Below are 25,676 nucleotides of genomic sequence, written 5' to 3'. Positions count from 1 at the left end.
CATAATCGAGTGGGATCATCCAGAGATGCAAAGATGGTGTAACATTCATGAATCAGTCAATCTGATATACAACATTAACAAAATGAATAATAAAAACCACATGATCACCTCAACAGATGCAGAAAAAGCATTTGACAAATGCTAACCTCTTTGACCCACTTCTCAGAGTAATGAAAATAAAAATAAACAAATGGGACCTAATTAAACTTAAAAGCTTTTACACAGCAAAGGAAATCATAAATAAGACGAAAAGACAACACTCAGAATGGGAGAATATACATGCAAATGAAGCAATAATAAAGGGTCAATTTTCAAAATGCACAAGCAGCTCAAGCAAAAAACGGGTGAAAGACCTAACGTTTTTCCAAAGATGACATACAGACTGCCAACAAACATGTGAAAAGATACTCAACATCACTCATTATTACAGAATGCAAATAAAAACTACAATGAGACATTACCTCACACTTGTCAGAATGGCCATCATCAAAAACTCTACAAACAATAAATGCTGGAGAGAGTATGGAGAAAAGGGAACCCTCCTGCACTACTGGTGGGAATGTAAATTGATACAACTACTATGGAAAACAGAATGTAGGTTTCTTAAAAAACTAAAAATAAAACTATCATTGGCAGCTGGATTCTTAACCACTAAGCCACCTGGGTATCACTACAGCAGCATGAAACACGGAAAGACAGTGAAAGTACTCATTTAAAATTCTAAGTGAAAAATAAATAGGGTGAAAATCAACTTTATAACGAGCCAAATTATCGATCAAGAGTGAAGGTACAGACTTCCCTGGTGGTGTAGTGGTTAAGACTCTGCCCTTCCACTGCAGGGCCTGTGGGCTGAATCCCTGGTTGGGGAACAAAGATCCCACATGCCTCTTGTCTTCAACCCAAAAAAAGAATGAAGGCAGTGCAAGAGTATTTTCAAGCCTATGAAATCTGTAAAGACTTATCCCCAAACACACTTTCTCTGACCTTTACAGAAGATACCAAAGAGTGGGAGTAAACCAAATAAAAGGCAGACATAGGATACAAGGGAGTCAACACAGCAGACAGGCAAAGGAATGATGGTGCAGGCAAGCCCCAAGACATCTTTTAGAGCTACGAGTACAGATTAGAGCAGAACTCCAGAAGAGCTCCAGGAGAATATTTCAAGAAAAATAAACATGATTGATTAAGTTACACAACAGATCTCGAAAAGTACACTTCAAGACATTTTACAAACTGTGGCAAGATGAGTGAATATTTCAATGTTCACAGAAAACTAAGCCAATTTTAATTTTAGGTGAAACAACTTTGAAATACAGTTGTACAAGAAAAGAATTCTAGAGATAAAAGCTTAAAATATGTAACAAATTTCTGACATTGTTCTAAGATCTGTGCATGTATTAACTCACCGAAGCCTCATGATTACTCTGTAACATCATACTCTACGTGGCTCATATGTAAGCTATTTTTATAAAATCCTACAAAGGAAAATGGAGTTTGAAATTTTTTGTATAACCATACTGAAAGAATGTTGGAAGAGACTAAATGAGAAAAAATTCTCATTTAACATCACAGGAAGAAAATGTCTCAAACTGATGAATCAACACACAGCTATGTTTTCTTTAGCAATATAAAGAAGAAACAGGAGAGCTAACAAGCAGCATGCGGGCAGCGGAAGGGGGTGGGGCCGAGGGTAGGGGTGTGCGTCATGAGGCGAGAGGTGTCCCAGCCACCACCGTTAGTATGCCCAGAGCCACAGTGGAGGTGAGGCACGGACCCCACGGGCTTGGGGCCAGGGCCAGCAGAAGCCCTTCCAGGTGGGTTTCTACAACATCAAGCGGACCCTAGGCAAGGGCAATTTCTTGGTGGTGAAGCTAGCTGGGCATCAAGTCACCAAAACACAGGTTGCAATAAAAATAATTGACAAAACATGATTAGGTTCAAGCCATCTGGAGAAAATACATCAAGAGGTTCACATCATGAAGCTTCTGAATATTCCTCACATCAAAAAACTGTTTATCAGTTTTGAATGCATGGAGGTTGACTGTTAAATTTAGGATGAAAATTTAAAAACTTATCTCTTTACTGCAGATGTGTCTGTGCTCAGTAGCTCCTGGGGCAGGCTGCCATTTCCTATTCCAGGGGATCTTCCCTACCCAGGGATGAAACCATGTCTCCTGCACTGGCATACAGGTTCTCTACCAGCAGCATCACCTGGAAAGCCGACACTGCCGAAAAGTCTACCATACAGTGCGAAAAGAATCTGAGTTAAACTAGACACTTCCACCTTGGCAGATAATTATTAAACTTTAAAACTAGCTGCTCTTACTAGTTTTCCTAAACTTGTCTGCGCAAAGGCAGATGTGACCATTTGTCTATCCTGTTTCAAACCGTCCATCAAAAATGGAGACCTGTAACACCTGTGCCCTGATGAGAGCAAGGAACCTGCCATCTAATCCACTTTAAAAACCTACCTCACTCTGTCTGTCCGGCTTGCTTTGTGACTTTATTTTTGTTCTCCTGTTGAAACTAATAAACTGTACCTTTGGGGAAAAGAATAAAAAGAAGAAATACTAAAAGTTAAAAACAGTTGCCTCTAAGAAAGGTAGCGGGAACAGACAAACTGTATTTTTGTTAAAATTTTTTTAATTTTACAACTATTTGATGTTTTATACTCTCAGCAAGCAATATTTTGATGAATATTAGAAAATTATTAAAGTTAAGAAATACTCTTGGTAACATCAACATCTACAGCAGTGTTTCCCAAAGGAAGTAACAGTTCTGGAATAACAGTTCTACAGAATATTAACAGCCGCTTTATGAAAAGTCATATGAAGAAAAAGTAGGGGGCTTTTTCATGAAGGATTATTCTGAAGTCCTTCATACGTTAAGATACACTTCACAGTTTTTTCACAGAACTACCCACACTCCCTTCCCCTTGAACTAGCTCAAAAATCTTACTGTTTTAAGTCAGTTCTCAAATGTAATTAAGTCCACAGACCAGGGTCAATCTACAACAAAGTAAGAAAAGCAAGGATATACTGAGCTTTAATTAAGTTAAAATTATATTGAGCTTTAATTAAGTTAATCACCTTATAGACCATTCTGTATTTTGAGAGCATATCCTTTTCACGTTCTTGGAGCTGAAATATATCTTCTTTTACAAAATAATGGTGATAAGTGGCAGTTTTTTTAAACATTTTTACTTTCCAAAATAAAAAGCTGACAACCTTATGTCAGGACACTACCTCCAGCCCACTAAGAAAAGCGAAAAGTTTATGAAAGTCAAATCTGGGAATCTTACGAAAACTCTTTTAAAAGATGATCAAAACAATCCTCTAAGGAAAATAGTCACCACAGAAATGGAAAGATAACCCAGAGAGAGAAATAGCATTAAAAAAAAAAAAGACGACTGAGAAAAAGGAGATAGTAACGTATCAGATGTACCTAATAGAGTAGGTTAGGGAAAATAAGCAATAAAAGCTGTTTATTGAAGTTAACCATTCCAAAGTCAACTATGATCACTGAGCTTAAATGCCAGATTGCCGCTACTGCTGCTAAGTCACTTCAGTCGTGTCCGACTCTGTGCGACCCCACAGACGGCAGCCCACTAGGCTCCTCTTTCCCTGGGATTCACCAGGCAAGAACACTGGAATGGGCTGCCATATCCTTCTCCAATGCATGAAAGTGAAAATGAAAGTGAAGTCACTCAGTCGTGCCCAACTCTTAGCGACCCCATGGACTGCAGCCTACCAGGCTCCTCCGCCCTTGGGATTTTCCAGGCAAGAGTACTGGAGTGGGTTGCCAATGCCAGATTACATGGGGCTTTACAAACAGGCTGAGTTTAGCTTACACTTTTTAAGCTCCTCAGAGATCAAAAGATGTTTTGGGATGGGCAAACTTAACCATTAATACAAGCTACTGGTTAAAGAATGAAGAGACTGTTGAAACTAGGTTATTTACTAACCATAAATATTAATAGTCTAACAAACCTACTCTTTCATAAACTGATGATTAAGTCTGACTACTGTGTAAAACATATATTAAAAACAGAATCAAAGAATTTTCTAGGAATGTATCACCTAACAACTTCTAACAAATGGAATTTGCATTTCAAATTACAAGTGAAAAGAAATATATTGCTCTCTAAAACTTTACATAGTGTCTGGCAGAAAACAACAGGTACTTAATAATTATCTCTTAAAAAAATTAATCAAAGCTTATATTCACCAATACACATATATAAGTTAAAAAAAAATCCACCTATCAAGGAAATATCACTATCCTATGAATGCACATATTTTACTATAGAAAAAGCCAAAAACCTTTTAATTGCCTTAATTTCACCTCACTTGAAGACTGAAACTAAAAGCAGAAGAGGCAATTCTCCACCCCAACCTCAGTTTCAGCCTATATCCTCTAGAATTAAAAATAGCTTAGCCATCTAACAGGTCAGGCAATGACAGAGGTGTTTACAATTTCAGTTGAGTGTGGCTTTGGCTCTCTTCGTGAAATTACAGAAAATATACTTTAACACCTTCAAATTTAGGAAAAAATATCAGTTTTATAGAACACTTTCGTATGTTCAGGCTTTTACAACAAGTATATTTTGTGATCACATAAAGATTTTTATAAACTATTAATAAAAGATCATTACTTTTTTAAAAAATTGTAAATGACACTTAAATATAACATATCAAGTGTTTTTGGAACAGCAAAGAAATACCAAACATTTAGAGACAGTATAACATTTCAAAACTATATTGGATTTTTTTTAAAAGATAGTCGGTGCCTTTTCATCATAATATCCACGTCATCTAAACTGTGCAAATAGAAAACAGAATGTCTCCACAATGACATTTTATTATGTAGCTAGTAATATCAGTGTGCATATCCCTCATGATATTAGTTATGAGATGAACAGTTATCTTGCATGCAATAATTAGCTATACTGCATACAATAGATAGCAGGTAACCACAGATTTAAAACAACAAAACCGACAACGCTAATGCTGTTTAACTGCTAAGGCGCGTCCAACTCTTTTGTGACCCCAAGGACTGAACAGCCTGTCAGGTCCTCTGTCCATGGGATTTCCCAGGCAAGCATACTAGAGTGGGTTTCCATTTCCTTCTCTTAACCTGGGGATTGAATCCCGTTTCCTGCACTGACAGGCAGATTCTTTACCACTGAGCCACCTGACAAGCCCAAAATGCAAAATAACTCAGCCACAAAAAAAGAAACAATGCCATCTGCAGCAATATGGATGGACCAAGAGATTATCCTGCTAAGTGAAGTAAGCCAGATAGAGAAAAATAAATATTAGATACCGGTTTATGTGGAATCTTTAAAAATGAAAATGAACAAGAAAACAAACTTGTGGGTTATCAAGGGGGAAAAGAGGGGAGAGGGATAAATTAGAAGAGTTTGGGACTAACATATACACACTATGTATAAAAACAGATAACCAGCAAGGACCTACTGTACAGCACAGGGAACTATACTCAATATTTTATAGTAACTATAAGGCAAAAGAACCTGAAAAAAAATACATAACAATCACTTTGCTGTACACTTGAAACAAATACAACACTGTAAATCAACTACACTTCAATAAGAATAAAAGAAATTCACAAATCCCTTTAAAAAAAAAAAAAAACAGAAAAAAAAGGCAATGTCGTTAGAACCCAAAACTACATGAGAATTCTCTGAAATTCAGTATAAATACACTGTTAGTAATAGATAAGAACACTCAACCAGGGCTGCATAAACTACTCTTCTAATACAATTCATGAACTGCTATAGAAAAGTCCTCACACTGTCAGTAGAGAGGTTCAAGTATCCGTAAGGAAACCTTAAACTGTGGGAAGGAAATTATCATCTCTCTTGTGGTTGAAAATTGGTTTATTTTGTTTCTGTATGTTTAAAACATCTTAATATTATAAAACTATAATTCTAAAAAAGAAACAAAAACTCACCTAGCAATAGTAAAGTGCTATTTGTGCCAGACACTCCTCAAAGAGCTCAAAGTTCTTTTTCTGATGTCTATTAATAACTTTAAAGTCAAATTCCCTGGAGGTTTTCAGTCCCTTTGCCAGATTCCCAGGTTGGGAAATCTGTTGTGGATCCTAGAACTTTCGTATTGTGGGTCCTAGAACTTTCAGGTCACGGAGGGGAGTTCTGACAAAACGTGGTCCACTGGAGAAGGGAACAGCAAACCACTTCAGTGTTCTTGCCTTGAGAACCCCATGAACAGGATGAAAAGGCAAAAAGATATGACACTGAAAGATGAACTCCCCAGGTCGGGAGGTGCCCAATATGCTACTGAAGAAGAGTGGAGAAATAACTCCAGAAAGAATGAAGACATGGAGCCAAAGCAAAAATAACACCCAGCAGCGGATGTGACTGGTGATGGAAAAGTCCAAAGCTGTAAAGAACAATATTGCATCGGAACCTGGAATGTTAGGTCAAACAGGAATTGGGAGTGGTCAAACAGGAGATGGCAAGACTGAACATCAATATTTTGGAATCAGTGAACTAAAATGGACTGGAATGGGTGAATTTAATTCCAATGACCATTATATCTACTACTGTCGGCAAGAATCCCTTAGAAGAAACAAAGTAGCCCTCACAGTCAACAGAAGAGTCCTAAATGCAGTACTTGGGTGCAAATTCAAAAATGACAGAATGATCTTTGTTTCCAAGGTAAACCAGTCAATATCACAGTAGTCCAAGTCTATGCCCAACCACAAATCCCAAAGAAGCTAAAGTAGAATGGTTCTATTAAGACCTACAAGACCTTCTAGAACTAACACCAAAAACAGATGTCCTTTTCATCATAGGGATTAGAATGCAAAAGGCAGAAGGCAAGAGATACCTGGAGTAACAGGTCTGGCCTTGTAGTACAAAATGAAGAAGGGCAAAGGCTAACAGAGTTTTGCCAAAAGAACGCACTGGTCATAACAAATACCCTCTTCCAACAACACAAGAGACGACTCAACACACAGACATCACCAGATGGTCAATACCAAAATCAGACTGATTATTTTCTTTGCAGCCAAAGATGAGAGAAGCTCTATACAGTCAGCAAAAACAAGACATGGAGCTGACTGTGGCTCAGATCATGAACCGCTTATTGCCAAATTCAGACTTAAATTGAAGAAAGTAGGGAAAAATACCACTAGGCCATTCGGGGGGTGTGGGGGGTGTGGGTGTGTGTACACCTTTATATAATTATTTTAATTATTCCATAGATTAGCTTTAAGAAATAATGTCATCAATATTCATGATGTCACCAAAATTGATTCTATGAGGGAAAAGTATGCTATAAAACTCAAGTAGTGATTCAGAATACACACACATATACACACACACAAACTACTAACACTAATAAATCAGCTCAGCAAGGTTGCAGAATACAAGATTAACATACAAAAATCAACTGTTTCTATAAACTAGCAATGAACAATCAGAAATGAAATTAAGAAAAAATTTGATTTGCAATAGCACCGTAAAGGACAAAATATTTATGGAATAAATCTAACCAAAAAGTGGAAAGCTTATACAATGGCAACTACACAACAACAGAGACAGGAATTAAATAAGACCTACATGAATGGAAAAAAAGTCAACTCATTTAAGCTCATAGATGTTAACACTGTTAAGATGGCAATATTTCCCGAACTGATCTACACATTTGAAGCAGTACCTATCAATATCCCAGCTGCCTTTTTTTTTTGCAGAAACTGACAGATCCTAAAATTCACATGAAGCAAGGAACAAATACCCAAATAACCTTGAAAAAGAATGACAAAACTACTGTAAGTACTTCCCAATTTCGGAACTTAAAAACAATGGTAATGAAGACATTATGATACAGGCATAAGCACACAAAAATAAATGGGTGGGATGAAATTAAGACTCCAGAAACAAACCATTACATTTATGATCAACTGATCTTTGAAAAGACTGCCAAAATAATTCCATGGAGAAAGAAGAGTTTTTTTAACAAATGGTTCTAGGGAATTGGTAAATGTAAAAAGAATAAAGCCGGGGTTTCCCTGGTGGCTCAGTGACAAAGAAACGCGTGCCAATGCAGGGAACAGGAGTCTGATCCCTGATTCAGGAAGATCCCTTATGCCACGGAGCAACTAAGCCTGTGCACCACAACTACTGAGCTTGTGCACAACTACTGAGGCCCAAATCCCTAGAGCTTAAGCTCAGCAATAAGAGAAGCCACTGTGGTTCTAAGAAGCCCGTGGATGGCAAGTAGAGTAGCCTCTGCTTCCCACAGCTAGAGAAAAGCCCACACAGCTACAAAGACCAAGCAGAGCTGACAAATAATAGAATTTAAAAAAAAAAAGAATGAAGCTGGATACTTACTTCACACTGTATGCAAAAATTTACACAAAATGGATCATAAATCAAATGTAAGAGCTAACACTATTCTTAGAAAAAAAGAATGTAAATCTTTTGTGACTCTGTGTTAGAAAACAGTTTCTCAGATGACATCAAAAGCACAAGTGAAAAAGGAAAAAGGGATAAATTAAACTTGATCAAAAGTTTTGTGCTTCAAAGGACACCATCAAGTGAAAAGACAACCCACAGAAGAAAATAATTACATATCATACATCTGATAGGGGACTTGTACCCAAAATGTACAAAGAATGCTTACAACTCTCAGTGAAAAAAAAAAATAAGAAAGAATCCAATTTTTCAAATAGGCAAAGGCCCTAAATAGACAGTTCTTCAAAGAAGGTATACAACAGGCCAATAACTATAGGGTTTAAAACATGCTCAACAACATCAACCATCAGGGTAATGCAAATCAAAACCACAAGAGATACCACTGCACACCCACTAGCATGGTTTGGTATTTTGTATTCTTTGGCTGTGCTGGGTCTTCGCTGCAGCACGCACACTTCTCTAGCTGCAGAGCAAGGGCTCTAGAGCTTGCAGGCTCAGCGGCTGCAGAACTCAGGCTCTCTAGTTGTGGTGCTCAGGCTTCTCTCGTTGCGGTGCACGGACTGTCCAGCTGCAGAGCACAGGCTCAGTATCCACAGCACATGGGGACTATAGTTATGGTGTGCAGGTTTAGCTGCCCCACAACATGTGGGATCTTAATTCCTAGACCAAGGATTGAACCCATGTCCCCTGCAATGGAAGGAGGATTCTTAACCACTGAACCAACAGGTAAGTTCCCACAAGGATGGTTATAGTCAAGAACACAGACAAGTACAAGCAAGGATGTGGAGAAACTGAACCCTCATTGTTGCTGCTGAGGCTATAAAGGGTGCAGGGCCTTTGGAAAATGGTTTGGCAGTTCCTCAAAACTTTAAACAGAGATATCATCTGACCCAATAATTCCACTCATAGGTACATACCTAAAAGAGAAATGGAAGCACGTGTCCATACAAACCCTGCATATGTATGTTTACAGTAACATTATTCATAATAGCCAAAAAGTAGGGGGGGGGGAGGACAATGTCCAGGGACTTCCCTGGTGGTCCACTGCCTAAGACTCTGCACTTCCAATGCAGGGGACCCCAGACTGATTCCTAGTCAGGAAACTAGCCACAACTAAGAGTCTGCATGCCACAACTAAAGATCCCACAAGCTGCAACAAAGATCAAAGATTCCATGTGTGGCAACTAAGACCCAGTGCAGCTAGCTAGCAAATAAATAGAGTCTAAAAATACACACAGAAAAAAATTAAAAATATGTTGCATCCAAAAACTGAAAACATGATGATGTAAAAAAGGAACAATCAGAATCCACAGACAAGCTCCTAGAAATTAAAAATAAGATTTAAGAAAAAGTTTAATTGAACAGGAAAAATAAGTCAATAAAAATATCCCAGAATATTGGGGAGTGAGGGTGGGGAGTAGGGTAAATGATCAAGAAAATGGACAATATAAAAGAAATGAGGCCATCAACCAAGAGATAATGCATAGGACAAATAAATTTTTTTGACTCGTGTGGATTTGTATTATCATCTCTAAAAACCAGGTCTACTTTCATGTCGATACAGAGCAAAACCCATCACAATATTATAAAGCAATTATCCTCCAATTAAAGTCAACAAATTTTAAGAATTACATCAGTTCAGGTCAGTCGCTCAGTTGTGTCCCACTCTTTGCGATCCCATGAATCGCAGCCAGGCCTCCCTGTCCATCAGCAACTCCCGGAGTTCACTCAGACTCACGTCCACATAGCTCTGCGACCCCACCCCCCAAATCAGGTTACTCTATATACTGCTCTGTAATAAGCCATTAAAAAAAAACATTTTAACAGTAGTTTGAAACGTCTTTTCCTATCTAGAAATACATTTCCACAGCACTTAATTTATTTTTGTTAGTTAACATTTATCTTTCATTGAGATACAACTGACATACGCTATACTAGTTTCAGGTATACAGTATGATTTGATATTTGTATATATTTTGAAATGACAATAAAAGTTTGGTTTAACATCAGTTAGCCATAAGTCTAGTTAACATCAGTCACAATCTTTTTTCTTGTATGAGAACTTTTAAGTTCTACCGTCTTAGCAACTTTCAAATATGCAATACAGCATATTAATTATAGGTCACCATGCTGTACATTATATCCCCAAACTTTATTTTATAACTGGAAGTTTGTACCTTTTGACCTCCTTCACCCATTTTGTCCAACCCACACCCATAATCTGGCAATCACCAATCTGTTCTCTGTATCTATGAGCTTAGGTTTTTTGGTTGCTATTGTTGTTTTAGATCATACAATATCTGTCTTTCTCTGACTCATTTTACTAAGCATAATGCCCTCAAGATCCAATCATTATGTTGTCACAAATTGCAAGATCTCATTCTTTTTAATGGCTGAATATTTCATTATACACACATCTATACAACCCTACCTCATTTTCTTTATCCATTCATCTATTGATAAGCACTCAGGTTGTTTCCAAGTCTTTGCTATTATAAATTTAGTGCTGCAATGAACATGGGAGGTATATACAGTTGACCACTGAACAAGTTGGAGGTTAGAGGCACCAACCAACCCCCACACCAATGCACAATCAAAAATCTGAGTGCTCCTATCTCTGACTCAAAAACAAAAGAACTGATAACTCAAAGTCAGTAAGCTGAAATAGTCTTGGATAGAATTACCATCAAATTCTAGCTCATATGATTCCACATTTTGTGATCTCTAATCAAACAAACTTTCCCCCAACACTTACTTAATTTAAAGATCTATAAAGTGAAAATACAGGTACTCTTTTATTGAAAAAAATCCACATAATAGGTGGAATCCACACACTTCAAACCTGTGTCCTTTTAGGTCAACTGTGTACCATTTCCAGTTACTGCTCCCATTTTCTTGAAATAAATACCCAGAAATGGAATTGCTAGATCATATGGTAGTTCTGTTTTAAATTTTTTGAGGAACTTTCATACTGTTTTCCGTAGTGGCTGCACCAATTTACATTCCCACCAACAGTGCACAAGGATTCCCTTTCTCTACATCCTCACCAATACTTGTTATTTGTCTTTTTGGTAACAAACAATCTAACAGATGTGAAGGATTATTTTTTAAATAATAATAAAAGGAAATCTGAAAAGACCCTGATGCTGGGAAAGATTCAAGGCAGGAGAAGGGGACAACAGAGGGTGAGATGGTTGGATGGCATCATCGACTCAATGGACACGAGTTTGGGTAAACTCGGGGATTTGGCGATGGACAGGGAGGCCTGGCATGCTGCGGTCCATGGGGTCACAGAGAGTCAAACACAACTGAGAGACTGAACTGAACTGAAAGGAAATTTCCCAAGATGGAAAGACGACAGAAATCTTCAAAATAATAAGACTTTCAAGGTACTGATTTTCAAAAACCCTAAATTCACATGAAACTGCATAATAATGAAAACAGAAGACACAATAAACTTCCAAAGAGAAAAATCAAGTTACTTACAAAAGAATAAGAATCAGAATTAGACTTAAACTTAAGAGAAACACTAGATTCTCTAAGACAATGAATTGCCTCAAAATTGCGAAGAAAAATAATTTTCAAACTAGAATCCCAATCAACCAAACTAAATTTGAAAAACTGAAGGTATATAAAATAAATGTTAAGATCTTAAACCAAGATTTGAGGATTTGGCTCTAGTTAAGTGAGGAAATATCCTCTAAGAAAGAAAAATCATGGGATGCAAGAAATAGAACACCCAACCCAAGAGAGCAACATAGAGAATCCCCATAATGGCAGCCATGAAAAAAATCTAGAGAGCAACCAGTCTGGATTACAAAAAGGCAAAAAAAAATTAAGACTGAAAAGGAATGTAAAGATAACAAAAATGAAGCAGTGGAAGGAGGCAGAGAAATCAAAGCAAAGGAAGGGACTTTTCAATTTGCCTTACAGTAGAGGAATAAAGTCTAAAGCTGACAGAATATGAAAGAAGGTTTAAGTTAAAGAACTAACCAACAAAAAACCCAAAACTGGAAAGGAGAAAAGAGATGTAGGGCCTAAGTGAACTGAATCTTTACTGCAACAGGAATGTCTTTATCCAGCAAAATGTCTAAAGTGAATAAATCAAATAGTATAAAAAGTATCATTTAGCATTATAGAAATAATCAACAGAACAAAGGAATGTAACACTTAAAAAGAAAGCAATTCCCTCACAAAACAGGACTCAGAAGGCCTCAAGACTGTAGCTTTTGATTTTAAATCCTTCTGTTTCTGTACTCTGATACTTTTAGTCAACTACATGTATTACCCAACTAAAGGAAATTTTAAAGTTTAGCATAAATGAAAAATAAACTTAGACATAAGGATCATGGAAAAAGCAAGAGAGTTCCAGAAAAACATCTATTTCTGCTTTATTGACTATGCCAAAGCCTTTGACTGTGTGGATCACAAGAAACTGTGGAAAATTCTGAAAGAGATGGGAATACCAGACCACCTGACCTGCCTCTTGAGAAATCTGTATGCAGGTCACGAAGCAACAGTTAGAACTGGACATGGAACAACAGACTGGTTCCAAATAAGAAAAGGAGTCCGTCAAGGCTGTATATTGTCACCCTGCTTATTTAACTTCTATGCAGAGTACATCATGAGAAACGCTGGACTGGAAGAAACACAAGCTGGAATCAAGATTGCCAGGAGAAATATCCATAACCTCAGATATGCAGACGACACCACCCTTATGGCAGAAAGTGAAGAGGAGCTAAAAAGCCTCTTGATGAAAGTGAAAGAGGAGAGTGAAAAAGTTGGCTTAAAGCTCAACATTCAGAAAACGAAGATCATGGCATCTGGTCCCATCACATCATGGGAAATAGACAGGGAAACAGTGTAAACAGTGTCAGACTTTAATTTTTTGGGCTTCAAAATCACTGTAGATGGTGACTGCAGCCATGAAAAAGACGCTTACTCCTTGGAAGAAAAGTTATGACCAACCTAGATAGCATATTCAAAAGCAGAGACATTACTTTGCCAACTAAGGTCCATCTAGTCAAGGCTATGGTTTTTCCTGTGGTCATGTATGGATGTGAGAGTTGGACTGTGAAGAAGGCTGAGTGCCGAAGAATTGATGCTTTTGAACTGTGGTGTTAGAGAAGACTCTTGAGAGTCCCTTGGACTGCAAGAAGATCCAACCAGTCCATTCTGAAGGAGATCAACCCTGGGATTTCTTTGGAGGGAATGATGCTGAAGCTGAAACTCCAGTACTTTGGCCACCTCATGCGAAGAGTTGACTCATTGGAAAAGACTCTGATGCTGGGAGGGATTGGGGGCAGTAGGAGAAAGGGACGACCAAGGATGAGATGGCTGGATGGCATCACGGACTCGATGGACATGAGTCTGAGTGAACTCCGGGAGATGGTGATGAACAAGGAGGCCTGGCGTGCTGCAATTCATGGGGTCGCAAAGAGTCAGACACAACTGAGCGACTGAACTGAACTGAAGTCAGTGAGACTTAAAAAAGCATTTTTGGTAGCTGTCAGGGTGATAGATTAATTTTCAAAGTTTTTTCATATTTAAATTTTCTACAAGTATATATATGTTATAATATCTAATAATAAAACTAAATGAGAGCTGAAGTTGAAACTATGTTTTCAAAGAACATGTTTTCCTGACTACATAGAAAAGAGAAGCCTACAAACATATGCATGACGATACAAGGTTAAGGTGAATGCCTTTTTCTGTTTTAAGTATGAAGAGTCTTGACCATTTTCCTAATATGAAAGGAAGATACCAAAAGATAACTGAAAACACAAGTAAGAGAAATTGAATCTTTAAGGGAAAGACTAACCTTGAATCAAAAAAGATACATTTCTTCTGATATGAGGATGGGTACACCTACAGTTAAGCTGGAAGATATGAAAGGCAAAGCTGAAGCAGGTCATGTTTGAGAGCCTCAAGTTTTTTCTAAGAATTGACAAAAATCTGCCTAAGAAGAGGTGGTTAGGAATGTTAATCATCATGCAATGCATAAAACCACCCTAACTCCCTAAAGAAAATAGTAGATTGGAGTAGAAAGTCTCAAGGTATGGTCCCTAGGGATCTACAAGGTCTATAAAGTCATAGCTAGTTTCAAAATAATATTAAGACATATCTGCCTTTTTCACTCATTCTCTCACAACTGTAACGTGGAATTTTCCAGGGGCTAAATGCTACATGATGATTTCACTCTTTAAGATTAATGGGGTATATACATAAGTATTTTCATTTTTAAATTTTCTTAGTTTTAATTTATCATCATATTAAGAGATGACTCTTGATAAATTTTTTGTGATTCTCAATAATTAAGAGTATAAAGGGGGGACACTTCCCTGGTGGTTCCATGGTCAAGAATCCACCTTCCCACGCAGGAACTCGGGTTCCATCCCCGGTTGGGGAGCTAGGATTCCACATGACTCAGGGCAACTAAGCCCTCGCACTGCAACTAGAGAGCCCCTGAGCCATGCCTCGACTAAGACCCCATGCTGCCAAAAATAAACAAATATTTTTTAAAGGACAGAGGGAGTGTAAAGCGCTCCTGAGACCAACAACTTTGAGAATCACTGCACCAGTGAATACAAGAATATTCTAAATTTTTAATCTTTGCAAATGACCACTTTTGTTTGTTCCTCTCTAAATGAACAGCAAAAACTCTTGAAACAAAAAAAAGGAAAAAGATTCTATTCTGCAGCCTGTTTTTGAAAAAGAAAAATCTAAGAGATAGATTTAGACATAAAGTGGAAAATACTATGAGACCTACAAAAACATAAAAGAGGACACCCAGGAAAAACTTGATTTGGAGAATGATTCAATTCCCTTTGACAAATCCCATCAACCTAAAGGAAAGCCAGTGTCCACTGGCTAGAACCTTATTTTAGCTAAGAAGTTCCTAGCAGGTCATTTACTTCCTAGCTAATGGAAAAAAAAAAAAAAAACCCTCCTTATAATATCCCTAAATAAGTGGATGATCTAGCCTCTGTTTAAATGTTTCCCTGAAAAGAGAATTCTCTAATTCATAGCACCTAAATGCAATTTTACAAAACCTTTAACAGTTCACAAAGTGCCCAGTCTACAAAGTTCCATTAACTACTTTATTAACCTCTTATTTAAAGTATTTTAAATGAGTATGATGTAAACGGTACTAAAATATTTTCCAAGTATGAAAAACATGTCTATTATTAGTCTTCCCTTTGTAAGCTCTTAGTAATGTTTTAATAAGAACTGCTAAGTTGCTAAACTTGATCCCAGAACAAAATTCAGTACTTCTTAATCCTGGCTGCAAAACAAAATCAACTAGGAAGAATTTTTAAACACAAAAATATACAAAAGCCTGCACCGAATTTCTCAAATCAGAATCTCCAGGGTGTGAGTTCTAGGAAACTGGTCTTTGTTTTGGTTTGGTTTTTCAGTTCTATGGGTGCTTATCTAAGGTGAGTTAGCAGCACTGCTGCTGCTACTGCTAAGTCACTTCAGTCGTGTCCGACTCTGTGCTACCCCATCTATAGATGGCAGCTCACCAGGTTCCCCCGTCCCTGGGATTCTCCAGGTAGGAACACTGGAGTGGGTTCCCATTTCCTTCTCCAATGCATGAAAGTGAAAAGCGAAAAGTGAAGTCGCTCAGTCATGTCCGACTCTTAGCAACCGCATGGATAGCAGCACTGGTCAACCCAAAATACCAAGAGCTGGTATTTTTCAAATTTTAATATGGTTTTTAAAAATTTAACATTCGGTTCAGTAACACTTCTAAAAATAGTATACTCAACAGGGTACATGGCAGTTTAGCTTACATGTTTGAAGTCATACTTATGAATAGGGAAAAATAAATTATTCATTATTTGACATACTCATCATCTGGAGAGGAAAGTTGCAGAGGGTGTTTTTATTGTATAGGTTTCATCATAGGTACTTCTCTTGTTCTATACAACTCCTCAGGAAAAGGATTTTGGAAAATAATACTAAACAATTACATTGCATCTAGTTTTTAAAGCACTTTCTCCTTTATTTTCCTTCTTGACCCTCCCAGCAATCCTTCGAATAACACATGTGGGTAACATCCCTGTTTCGTAAGTAAAGGAACTAACTAAAACTGCTGCAGAGTTAGTAGATTAAACAAAAACCCAAATCTTCTGAGTATACAGTCAGTACTTTCCAGTAGACAACTGTGTCTTTCCACCTCAACCCCCCACTACAACCTAAAAACATTGTGGGAGCTTTATCTGCAATATAAACTTCACTAGTAAGAGTAGAGAAAAACAAAAGTTGACTATTTTTAGAACCTGACCAACTGAAACCAAACCAAATTTAACCTCATCTTGCTATGCCTGATTTGGTCCATTTTTGTCCCCCTAATTTTTATTTTTTAATCAAACATTTTAGTTTGAGATATTGTATTTTATAAACAGCTGTAAGAAATAATAGATTCTGTGTAACTCTTATCCAATGGTAGCATCTTTGAAAACTGCAGAATAATATCACAAGCAAAAATATTAACATCAATACAGTCAAGATACTAATATTTCCATCATCACAAGGATCCCTTACATTACCTTGTTCCCCTAATTTTTATATATTCATCTTAGGGAACATTTGGAAGTAAACGTGCTAGAGTTCAAGGGGCCACAAAGACTGAGTGACTGAATAACAACTCATTAAGTCCCTACTCAGTTTTATCCATTCAAAGTAACAGAACTGACTTCACAAGCCATTAAAAAACCTTTTATGTTACACCCTTAAAATGTTGGTTAGGACTGTCACCACATAATATTAAGATTCTTAAGCCACTACTATAATATTCCTTGTAGAATGGAATTTTTCAAGCTAAGACAGCAGTTACAGTTTTATGAAACAAAAATTTTAACAGATGTGCATACTGCCAAGATTCCAGTATTTATATTAGGTGAATTATATAAATTAAAGTGAACTGTAATTAGGGAGATGGAGGAGCCTAAGAAAAGCTACATGTGAGCTTACTAGGAAGAAAAAAATATTCTATGATACCATGATAGAATATATATATATCCATTTGTCAAAACTGTACTGGAATTAGGGAATGGTTTCTTAGGTATGACATCAAATGCACAAGCAAGGGACTTCCCTGATAGCTCAGTGGTCAAGAATACAATGCAGGAGGCATGCGTTCGATCCCCCATCCAGGAAGATCCCACATGCTGCGAAGCAACTAAGCCCAAGCTCCACAACTACTGAGCCAGCACTCCAGAGGCCAGAAACCTTACATACCTAGCCCATATGCTGCAACTACTGAAGCCCAGAAGCCCTAGAGCCTATGCTCCATAAGACAGGCCACCACAATGAGAAATTGGCACACCTATCTAGAGAAAAGCCTCAGCAGCAATGAAGACTCACCACAGCCAAAAAATGATAATAACAAAACAAAACAAAACACACAAGCAAAAAAGAAAAAGAGAATAAATCAAACATCTTCAAAATCGAAAACTTTTGTGTTTCAATGGACATCATTAAGTGAAAAGACAACCCACAGGAGATAACTGTACATCATACATTTGATAAGGGACTTGGATTCAAAATACACAAAAATGCTTACAACTCTCACTAAAAAGAGAATCCAATTTTTTTTAAGAGGCAAAGGACCTAAATAGGCAGTTATTCAAACAAGATATACCACAGCCCAAATAACTACAGGGTTTAAAACATGCAACAGCATTAGCCATCAGGGCAATGCAAATCAAAACCACAATGAGATACCACTGCACACCCAGCAGGATGGTTATAATCAAAAAGACAAGTATAAGCAAGGATTTGGAGAAGGCAATGGCAACCCACTCCAGTACTCTTGCTTGGAAAATCCCATGGATGGAGGAGCCTGGTAGGCTACAGTCCATGGGGTCGCTAAGAGTCAGACTCGACTGAGCGACTTCACTTTCACTTTTCACTTTCATGCATTGGAAAAGGAAATGGCAACCCACTCCAATGTTCTTGCCTGGAGAATCCCAGGCGGAGCCTGGTTGGCTACCGTCTATGGGGTCACAGAGTCAGACACAACTGAAGCAACTTAGCAGCAGCAGCATAAGCAAGGATATGGAGAAAATGGAACCCCTGTTGTTGCTGGTGAGGATATGTAAGGGTCCAGGGCCTTTGGAAAATGGTTTGGCAGCTCCTCAAAACTTTAAACACAAAGGTATCATCTGACCCAGTAATTCCACTCATAGCTATGTAACTAAAAGAAATGGAAGTAATGTCCATACAAACCCTGCATATGTATGTGTACAGTAGCATTATTCATTAATAGCCAAAAAGTAGGGATAAAACGTCAATGAACCAATGAATGAATAAACAAACTGTAGTATGTCCATACAATGAAATATATTTTAACCATAAAAAGGAAGTACTTACTACAAGTGCTACAACATGGATGTACCTTGAAAACATTACAATAGGTTAAAGTAGCCGAACACAAAAGGCCTCAAAAATGTATGATTCCACTTGTATGAAATGTTCAAGATAGGCAAAATACAAACACAGAAAGTAGATTAGTGGTTGTCCAGGGTAGGGGTAGGCAAGAATAAAGAGTGACTACTAATGAATACAGACTTTCATTTGGGGGTAAAGAAAACGTTCTGAAACTAGATAATGATGTGATGGCTGCACAACTCTGAATATACTAAAAATCACTGACTTGTAAGTTAAAAGAGTACATGTATGTGAATTATGTACACGTGCATGCTAAGTCATTTCAGTTATGTCCAACTCTTTGCAACCCCATGGACCGTAGCCCCCCAAGCTCCTCTGTCCATGGGATTTCCCAAGCAAGAATAATGAAGTGGGTTGCCTTTTCCTCCTCCAGGGGATCTTTCCAATCCAAGTATCGAACCTGCGTCTCCTGAGGTTCCTGCACTGCAGGTGGACTTTTTACCACTGAGCCACCAGAGAAGCCCAAAATGCTGCCTCTCCCTTATGACTGAGTGCCTGCCCGCTAAGACGCTTCAGTCACATCTGACTCTGCAACTCTATAGACTGTAGCCCGCCAGGTTTCTCTGTCCATGGGATTCTCCAGGCAAGAATCCCATGGATTCTTATTGCCATGCCCTCCTCCAGGCAATCTTCCCAACCCAGGGATGAACCGATGTCTCTTATGTCTCCTACATGAGCAAGCAGGTTCTCTACCGCTACCCCACCTGGGAAGCTTCCAGGTATATGTATACTACTATTACTACTAAGTCACTTCAGTCGTGTCCAACTCTGTGCGACCCCACAGACGGCAGCCCACCAGGCTCCCCTGTCCCTGGGATTCTCCAGGCAAGAACACTGGAGTGGGTTGCCATTTCCTTCTCCAATGCATGAAAGTAAAAAGTGAAAGTGAAGTCGCTCAGTTGTGTCCAACTGTTAGAGACCCCATGGACTGCAGCCCACCAGGCTCCTCCATCCATGGGATTTTCCAGGCAAGAGTACTGGAGTGGGGTGCCATTATAAATATAAAACATGCATTATATTTCAAGCTATTAAAGTGTAGAGTTAATGTCTGCATTTCAATATGTATAAATTTTCCATTGAAAAGCTCATTATACTTCTGTTCACTTTGTATGTGTTTGAAAGTTTATGTGTAAAAATAACAAATTATTTTAAATAGCAAAGTAAACTAATTTTCCTAAAACTCGTTTCTGTTGTTTCTGACAAAAGAAAAAGAATCTTGCATCTTAAAAAAGACAAGAGACATTGCTACCTTCATTATTCTTTTGCAATGTTATGTGAAAACATATATGACAGAAGACATGGTGTGTGCAAAAATGAAGATTACTTCACCTTAAAAAGTTACAAAGGGAATGTGAATCCCTTCAGTTCAAAGATAGTTCCTTACCTCGGGTTCGTGTGGTTTCCATGGTTAATGGGTGTGACAATTCCTAATAAATGGATGCAATACTGTGCCGTCCCATACAGCAGTCACATATGGCCATTTTAATTTTAGTTTAAATGAAGTATATTAAATTATAAATTCAACTATCAGCCTCACCAGTTACATTTCTAGTATTTAACACCACATGAGCCTATGGCTACCATACTGGGTACAGCAGATATAGACAGCTGCCATCACTGCAGAAAAGTTCCACTAGAGAACACTACTCGAACACATTAAAAAACATCCACAGAGAAACCATCATAGTCCAGTTCCAGGTTGTTATACTGTATTTTGGGCTTCCCAGGTGGCACTAGTGGTAAAGAACCTGCCTGCCAATGCAGAAGATGTACAAGATGCAGGATAGATCCCTGGGCCAGGAAGACCCCCAGGAAGAGAACACGGCAACCCACTCCAGTATTCTTGTCTGGAGAATCCCATGGACAGAGGAGCCTGGCGGGCTCCAGTCCATATGGCCGCAAAGATTCAGACAGGACTGAAACAATTGAACACACACACACACACACACACACACACTGTATTGTGCTACAAGAAACAAATCTTGAAGAACAGGGAAAACAAAGCATAATATATCAACAAAGAAATACCATTCATGGAAGTTTAGACTAACTAGAGTTAAATTTTACTTTCAGAACGACCAAGCTACAGATGTTGGCCTTGGCAACTGCTCAGAGGCAAACTTCCCCATGTGTTAAACTAGATTATCACTATACTGCCAGTTTCCTAAAGTCAGATGTAAAGATTATGCTGAAATATAAAGCAAAGTATCCTGTCAGCCAAAGGTCTAATGAAAAGGTCTATTTATAATCCATGACATCAAAGAGTTTATGACCCATAGCAAAATACACGGAATAAAATTAATTTCCTACTCGAGTTCTGAGGTAACAGGCGTAATTAACAGCATAATTAAATACATTGTTTTACCTAGATATAATGTTTAGCCAGATGATTTCTATACTTCTAAAACTGTGAGAGTGCTTCATCCGGATAGGTATAGATTTCGTTAATGCCCACTGACATGAATGTGCAATATCAGGAAGCAGGTGCACTCTTAATTCAAATATTTTAAAATATTTTTAGCACTTAAAAAAAATGGAGGCGAACAAATTTAAAATGTGAATTCAAATAGATTTTTATATTTGGAAACCTAAAAAAATAAAAACAAAAAGCTTCATCTCATATTCCCATCCCAAGTTATCACCACAAACGCTTGGAAAGTGAACAACATTCCAAATATCAAGGGATCGAACCGGGGGCTCCCGCATTGCAGGCGGATTCTTTACCAGCTGAGGTCCCAGGGAAGCCCAAGAATATAACAGAAATTTAAAATCAGCTCTTTCCTTGCTAAAACTACTGGGCACTTGAAGCTTAGTCAAATCAATTCTATTTAAAGCATTTCAAACCACCGAAAAGGTCACTGATTAATTGACGCACACTTTATTTTATCCACACTAAATACTTTTAAAGGCACTGTCTTTACAATCCACTACCAAAGAAAGAAATTCTCGAGAATGAAAACATGAAACTGAAACCAACCTACAGCCAAGGTGTACAGAAGGGTCACCTGGAATCAATCTGAAGGAGAAAGTTACTACTACCGGAGCATCTGGAGTCAAATAAGGAACTATATACATACTTCTAGTTCTATACTGACCTCACATGGTGCTTTCTTATATTATACACAAGCCTACCTAGGTTTATATATTTGAATTAGTAAATGGACTCTATCTTCAACCAAACTTAAATGTTTTAAAGAACAGAACAGTATTTCATACCCCTTTTCCCATTGTTCTCGAACCCTTACAGTTCATCAAATCACCCCGATCAATCCATCTCATCTGTTCCCGCTAGTTGCTTCCAAAGAAAAAGTCTAACAACCAAGGACGCCACATTGCAAAACACAGTTAAGAGTTCTGGCACTACTAAAACATGTTAAGAAATCTTGGCAAATTAGTTAAAATCTCTTAAGCCGTAATTACCTCAGTTGTAAAGTGAATACAATGATACAAATCTACATCCGAGCAGGCATTAAGAGTTAGACTTAATTAAACAGAAGAATTGCCTCCGATTTTTGGTGGGCTCTGAATATAAGGTACCTCTCTCCCATCTCACATTTTTCTTCCACTTCTTCCCTTTAAGTTTGCAGGGTTTGCTCTCAGGCTCTACTTAGTGTTCCCCTTAACCTCACACTCCATCCTGCCCTTCTACTCTACCCCATACTCCAATTCCATACAATTTCACCCCCCACCTCGTTTCAAGCGGCTACTTCCCTTTGCGCCCTCTAAGGTCCCAGACAACCCCTTCACTCTGGTCCCCAACATCTCCCTCAGTCCCCATTTCCTAATGGCTCCTCCCCTCGGTTCCCCACCCCCTCATCACCAGGTTCATCCTGCCCCTCCAACCGTCTCCCGCCCCCAGGTTCCTTCCTGCCCCTCCAAACACAGCTTCCCCGTCTCAACGTTTCATCTTGTTCCTCCAACCGACTTCCCCCAATGCGCTGCTCGCTCCTTTAGACCCTATTTTCTCCAGTACCCAACTGACTACTCCTTTCCATCCATTCTTTTCAAGGCACCCCCATACACATACTGCAGCCCCCACCCCCACCTTGAGCCTCCATCTTTCCCTTTTGCTTCCTTTCTTCCTCCTCCCCACCCCCTCCACCTCCTCCGGAAGAGCCTGGTTCCCAGGCCAAGGTCTCTCACCTCATTCGGTCACTTCAGTGGTGCCAACCGCTTCATACAGGAAAAAACAACCAATCACGACCCCGTGGGCGCTTCCCTTGCGAGTCCGAGCACTTACTAGGCACCCGCCCCACCGGGCACCCCGCACATACACACGCACAAACCGAGGTCCTGGGGACGAGGGTTGGGGAGGGGTAGAGTGAGCGTTCTTACACCGGCCTCAAACACAGCCCACTTCGCTACAACCCTTCGCCATTTTGGTTTCCCGCGGACTGCCGGTGCATTCTGGGAGAGCGGAGCGCCTCCGGTGCCGAATGGCAGCTCTCCAGAGCCGCGAGGGGGCGGGGACTGCGGGGCGAGCGCGGAAGAACACCGCGCTCTGCGTCCGCGGCTAGGACTGAACAAAGAAGGACTCTTTGACTTTGTGGTGAACTAAGTCCTTCCGCCGCCGGCGCTAACACAATAGTGAACGGTGTTCTCTGGTGTATTGGCTCTTTCTGTTACAGAGGGAAGCTTGTGTTCAGCTTTCACGTTGCATGTTCTGTTCCTGACAAATAGAACGGTACCCCTTACGTCTTGCCCTGCCAATTTTCTTTCTATGGAGAAAATCTCTTACCTTTATCCTGAGGCCTGTTCGAATTTCATTCAGCGGGGAAGAGGCCCGGGACGTCAGAATCACATTTTGTTCGGCGATTATTGTCCAGCTCCAAATTCCTTCCTATCAGGAGATTTTCACACTTTTTTCCCCGACGATGAAAGATTTCTCTGCTTATCTGCTTTGCAGATTCTTAATAATTGTGATGAAAACTGAGAATAATTTCGTCCTAAGTGGTTTATTTTGGGAATATAAAACTTTCTTGTGCTAGAGCAGACCCTTAGCCTACGAATATTCTGCTGCAGATGTCCTAAGTGACAGAGAGTGAATGCTTGTCTCTGTGACTTCTGCTTAGATAAAACCCAACTCCTCTTAATAGGCACATATGGTACCTTTGTTTATAACTGTCAAAATACTCTAAAAATAATTTTTAATTTTTGTCTCATTACTTCACAGGGATAATTAGTACCATGTTTTCCCGTCTAAGAAGACAGCCTCAATCTATCTGCTACCTTTCAAGTTTCACTTTTATAATAACCTATTTTCTCATAAATTTGTCTTCAATCCCCTTCACACTTCTGGTTGAATAGAGTTTATTTTTAAAAAGGTATACGTGCTGTGCAGCTAAATCTAATCACAGAACATCAGTTTTAGAGAACATTTGGTCTGAATTCCCCTCAACAATTCTTTCAAGTGGTCATCAAGTCTCAGCTTCAACATCTTTAGTGGTTCAGTACCTCGGAGGCAGTCTTGCCGATTTCACAAACGCTAATAATTAGAAAGTCCGTCCTTTTATAAATGTACAATCTGCCTTCCTGTAATTTCCACTTACTGGTCTAACTTTTAGCTTCTTTAGCTACACAAAAGTGTTCTGATCGTTTATACCTTAGAGAAGTCAACGATGCCTGTCTTTTGGGGAAAAAAAAAAAAGTTTACTTTTTCCCTATGTAAACATATGAGTACAAAAGTGCAATCATTTCATTTTAGGAAGCCAGGTGCTCAGGGAATCGAGGGCAGTGAGGGAGTCACAGTAAAATGCAAAGAATTTCTGTAACGGTGGTCTCAGAAATTACTGCTAAGTAAGCAATGGACGTGAATCTGAGTGAACTCCGGGAGTTGGTGATGGATGGGGAGGCCTGGCGTGCTGCGATTCATGGGGTCGCAAAGAGTCGGACACGACTGAGCGACTGAACTGAACTGAAGCAATATTGCCATGGGTTAGAACCTTAAGAAGAAACAAATGTGGAACCTCTCAGATGTACAAAGCAAAACAACTCCAGTCCAAGTAAACTGTACTCTTTGTTGTTATGTATTTCTCTGATGGTCATACGGGTTGCTCACAAAAATTCTGGTTCTCCTTTCTTCCAGACAAAGAGTAAAATTGCATTTTACGTAGAGTTAGGTATGGCTGTGTAGCTCATTTTTACTAATTGCATTTTACCTAGAGTTAGGTATGGCTATGTAACTCATTTTTGCCTATAAAATGGAAGAGAAAATCAATCACTCTCCAGGAAAATCTTTAAGAAGCAGTTGCACATCCCCTCCTGCTTGCTGTGGTGATCCTGGAAGCTTGTGCTGTGATGGAATATCTTTCATTTTGGGTCCCTAAATGAAAACAGGAGAGACTAACATTGTATAACCATCACCACAATCCAGTTTTAGAAGATTTTCACCACCCTAAAAAAAGTCATTATGTCCATTTATAATCAATACTTGTTCCAACTCCTGCTGTTTCTGCTAAGTCGCTTCAGTCATGTTCAACTCTGTGCGACCCCATAGACGGCAGCCCACCAGGCTCCGCCACCCCTGGGATTCTCCAGGCAAGAACACTGGAGTCGGTTGCCATTTCCTTCTCCCCTGCCTGAAAGTAAAAAGTGAAAGCGAAGTCACTCAGTCATGTCTGACTCTTTGTGACCCCATGGACTGTAGCCACCAGGCTCCTCCATCCATGGGATTTTCCAGGCAAGAGTACTGGAGTGGGTGCCATTGCCTTCTCCGACTCCTCACCCCAGGCAATCTGTTATCTGTTGCTGTAGATTT

At 39.0% G+C, this 25,676-nt stretch overlaps 1 protein-coding gene across 5 annotated transcripts in view; it reads right to left on the bottom strand.

Moving 5' to 3' along the window:
- Positions 1-23,421, bottom strand: part of MTF2 (metal response element binding transcription factor 2) — a 75,124-nt gene extending 51,703 nt beyond the window's left edge. For 2 of the 5 annotated variants that reach the window (XR_011258553.1, XM_069598005.1), the window contains exon 1: positions 23,063-23,421. Coding sequence is in view for 1 of the 5 variants with exons in the window: in XM_069598005.1 (XP_069454106.1) it covers positions 23,063-23,067 (5 nt within the window). In the remaining 4 variants the exon portion in view is untranslated. The remainder of the gene's footprint in view (positions 1-23,062) is intronic. The other 3 variants (XM_069598047.1, XM_069598029.1, XM_069598058.1) reach the window with 2 other exon arrangements.
- Between the last annotated feature and the right edge of the window lie 2,255 nt (positions 23,422-25,676).

Source organism: Ovis canadensis, chromosome 1 (genome assembly GCF_042477335.2).
Source record: "Ovis canadensis isolate MfBH-ARS-UI-01 breed Bighorn chromosome 1, ARS-UI_OviCan_v2, whole genome shotgun sequence".
Taxonomy (NCBI): domain Eukaryota; kingdom Metazoa; phylum Chordata; class Mammalia; order Artiodactyla; family Bovidae; genus Ovis; species Ovis canadensis.
Note: the sequence above shows the minus strand (reverse complement) of the source record. Positions and strands in the feature narration are given on the sequence as shown.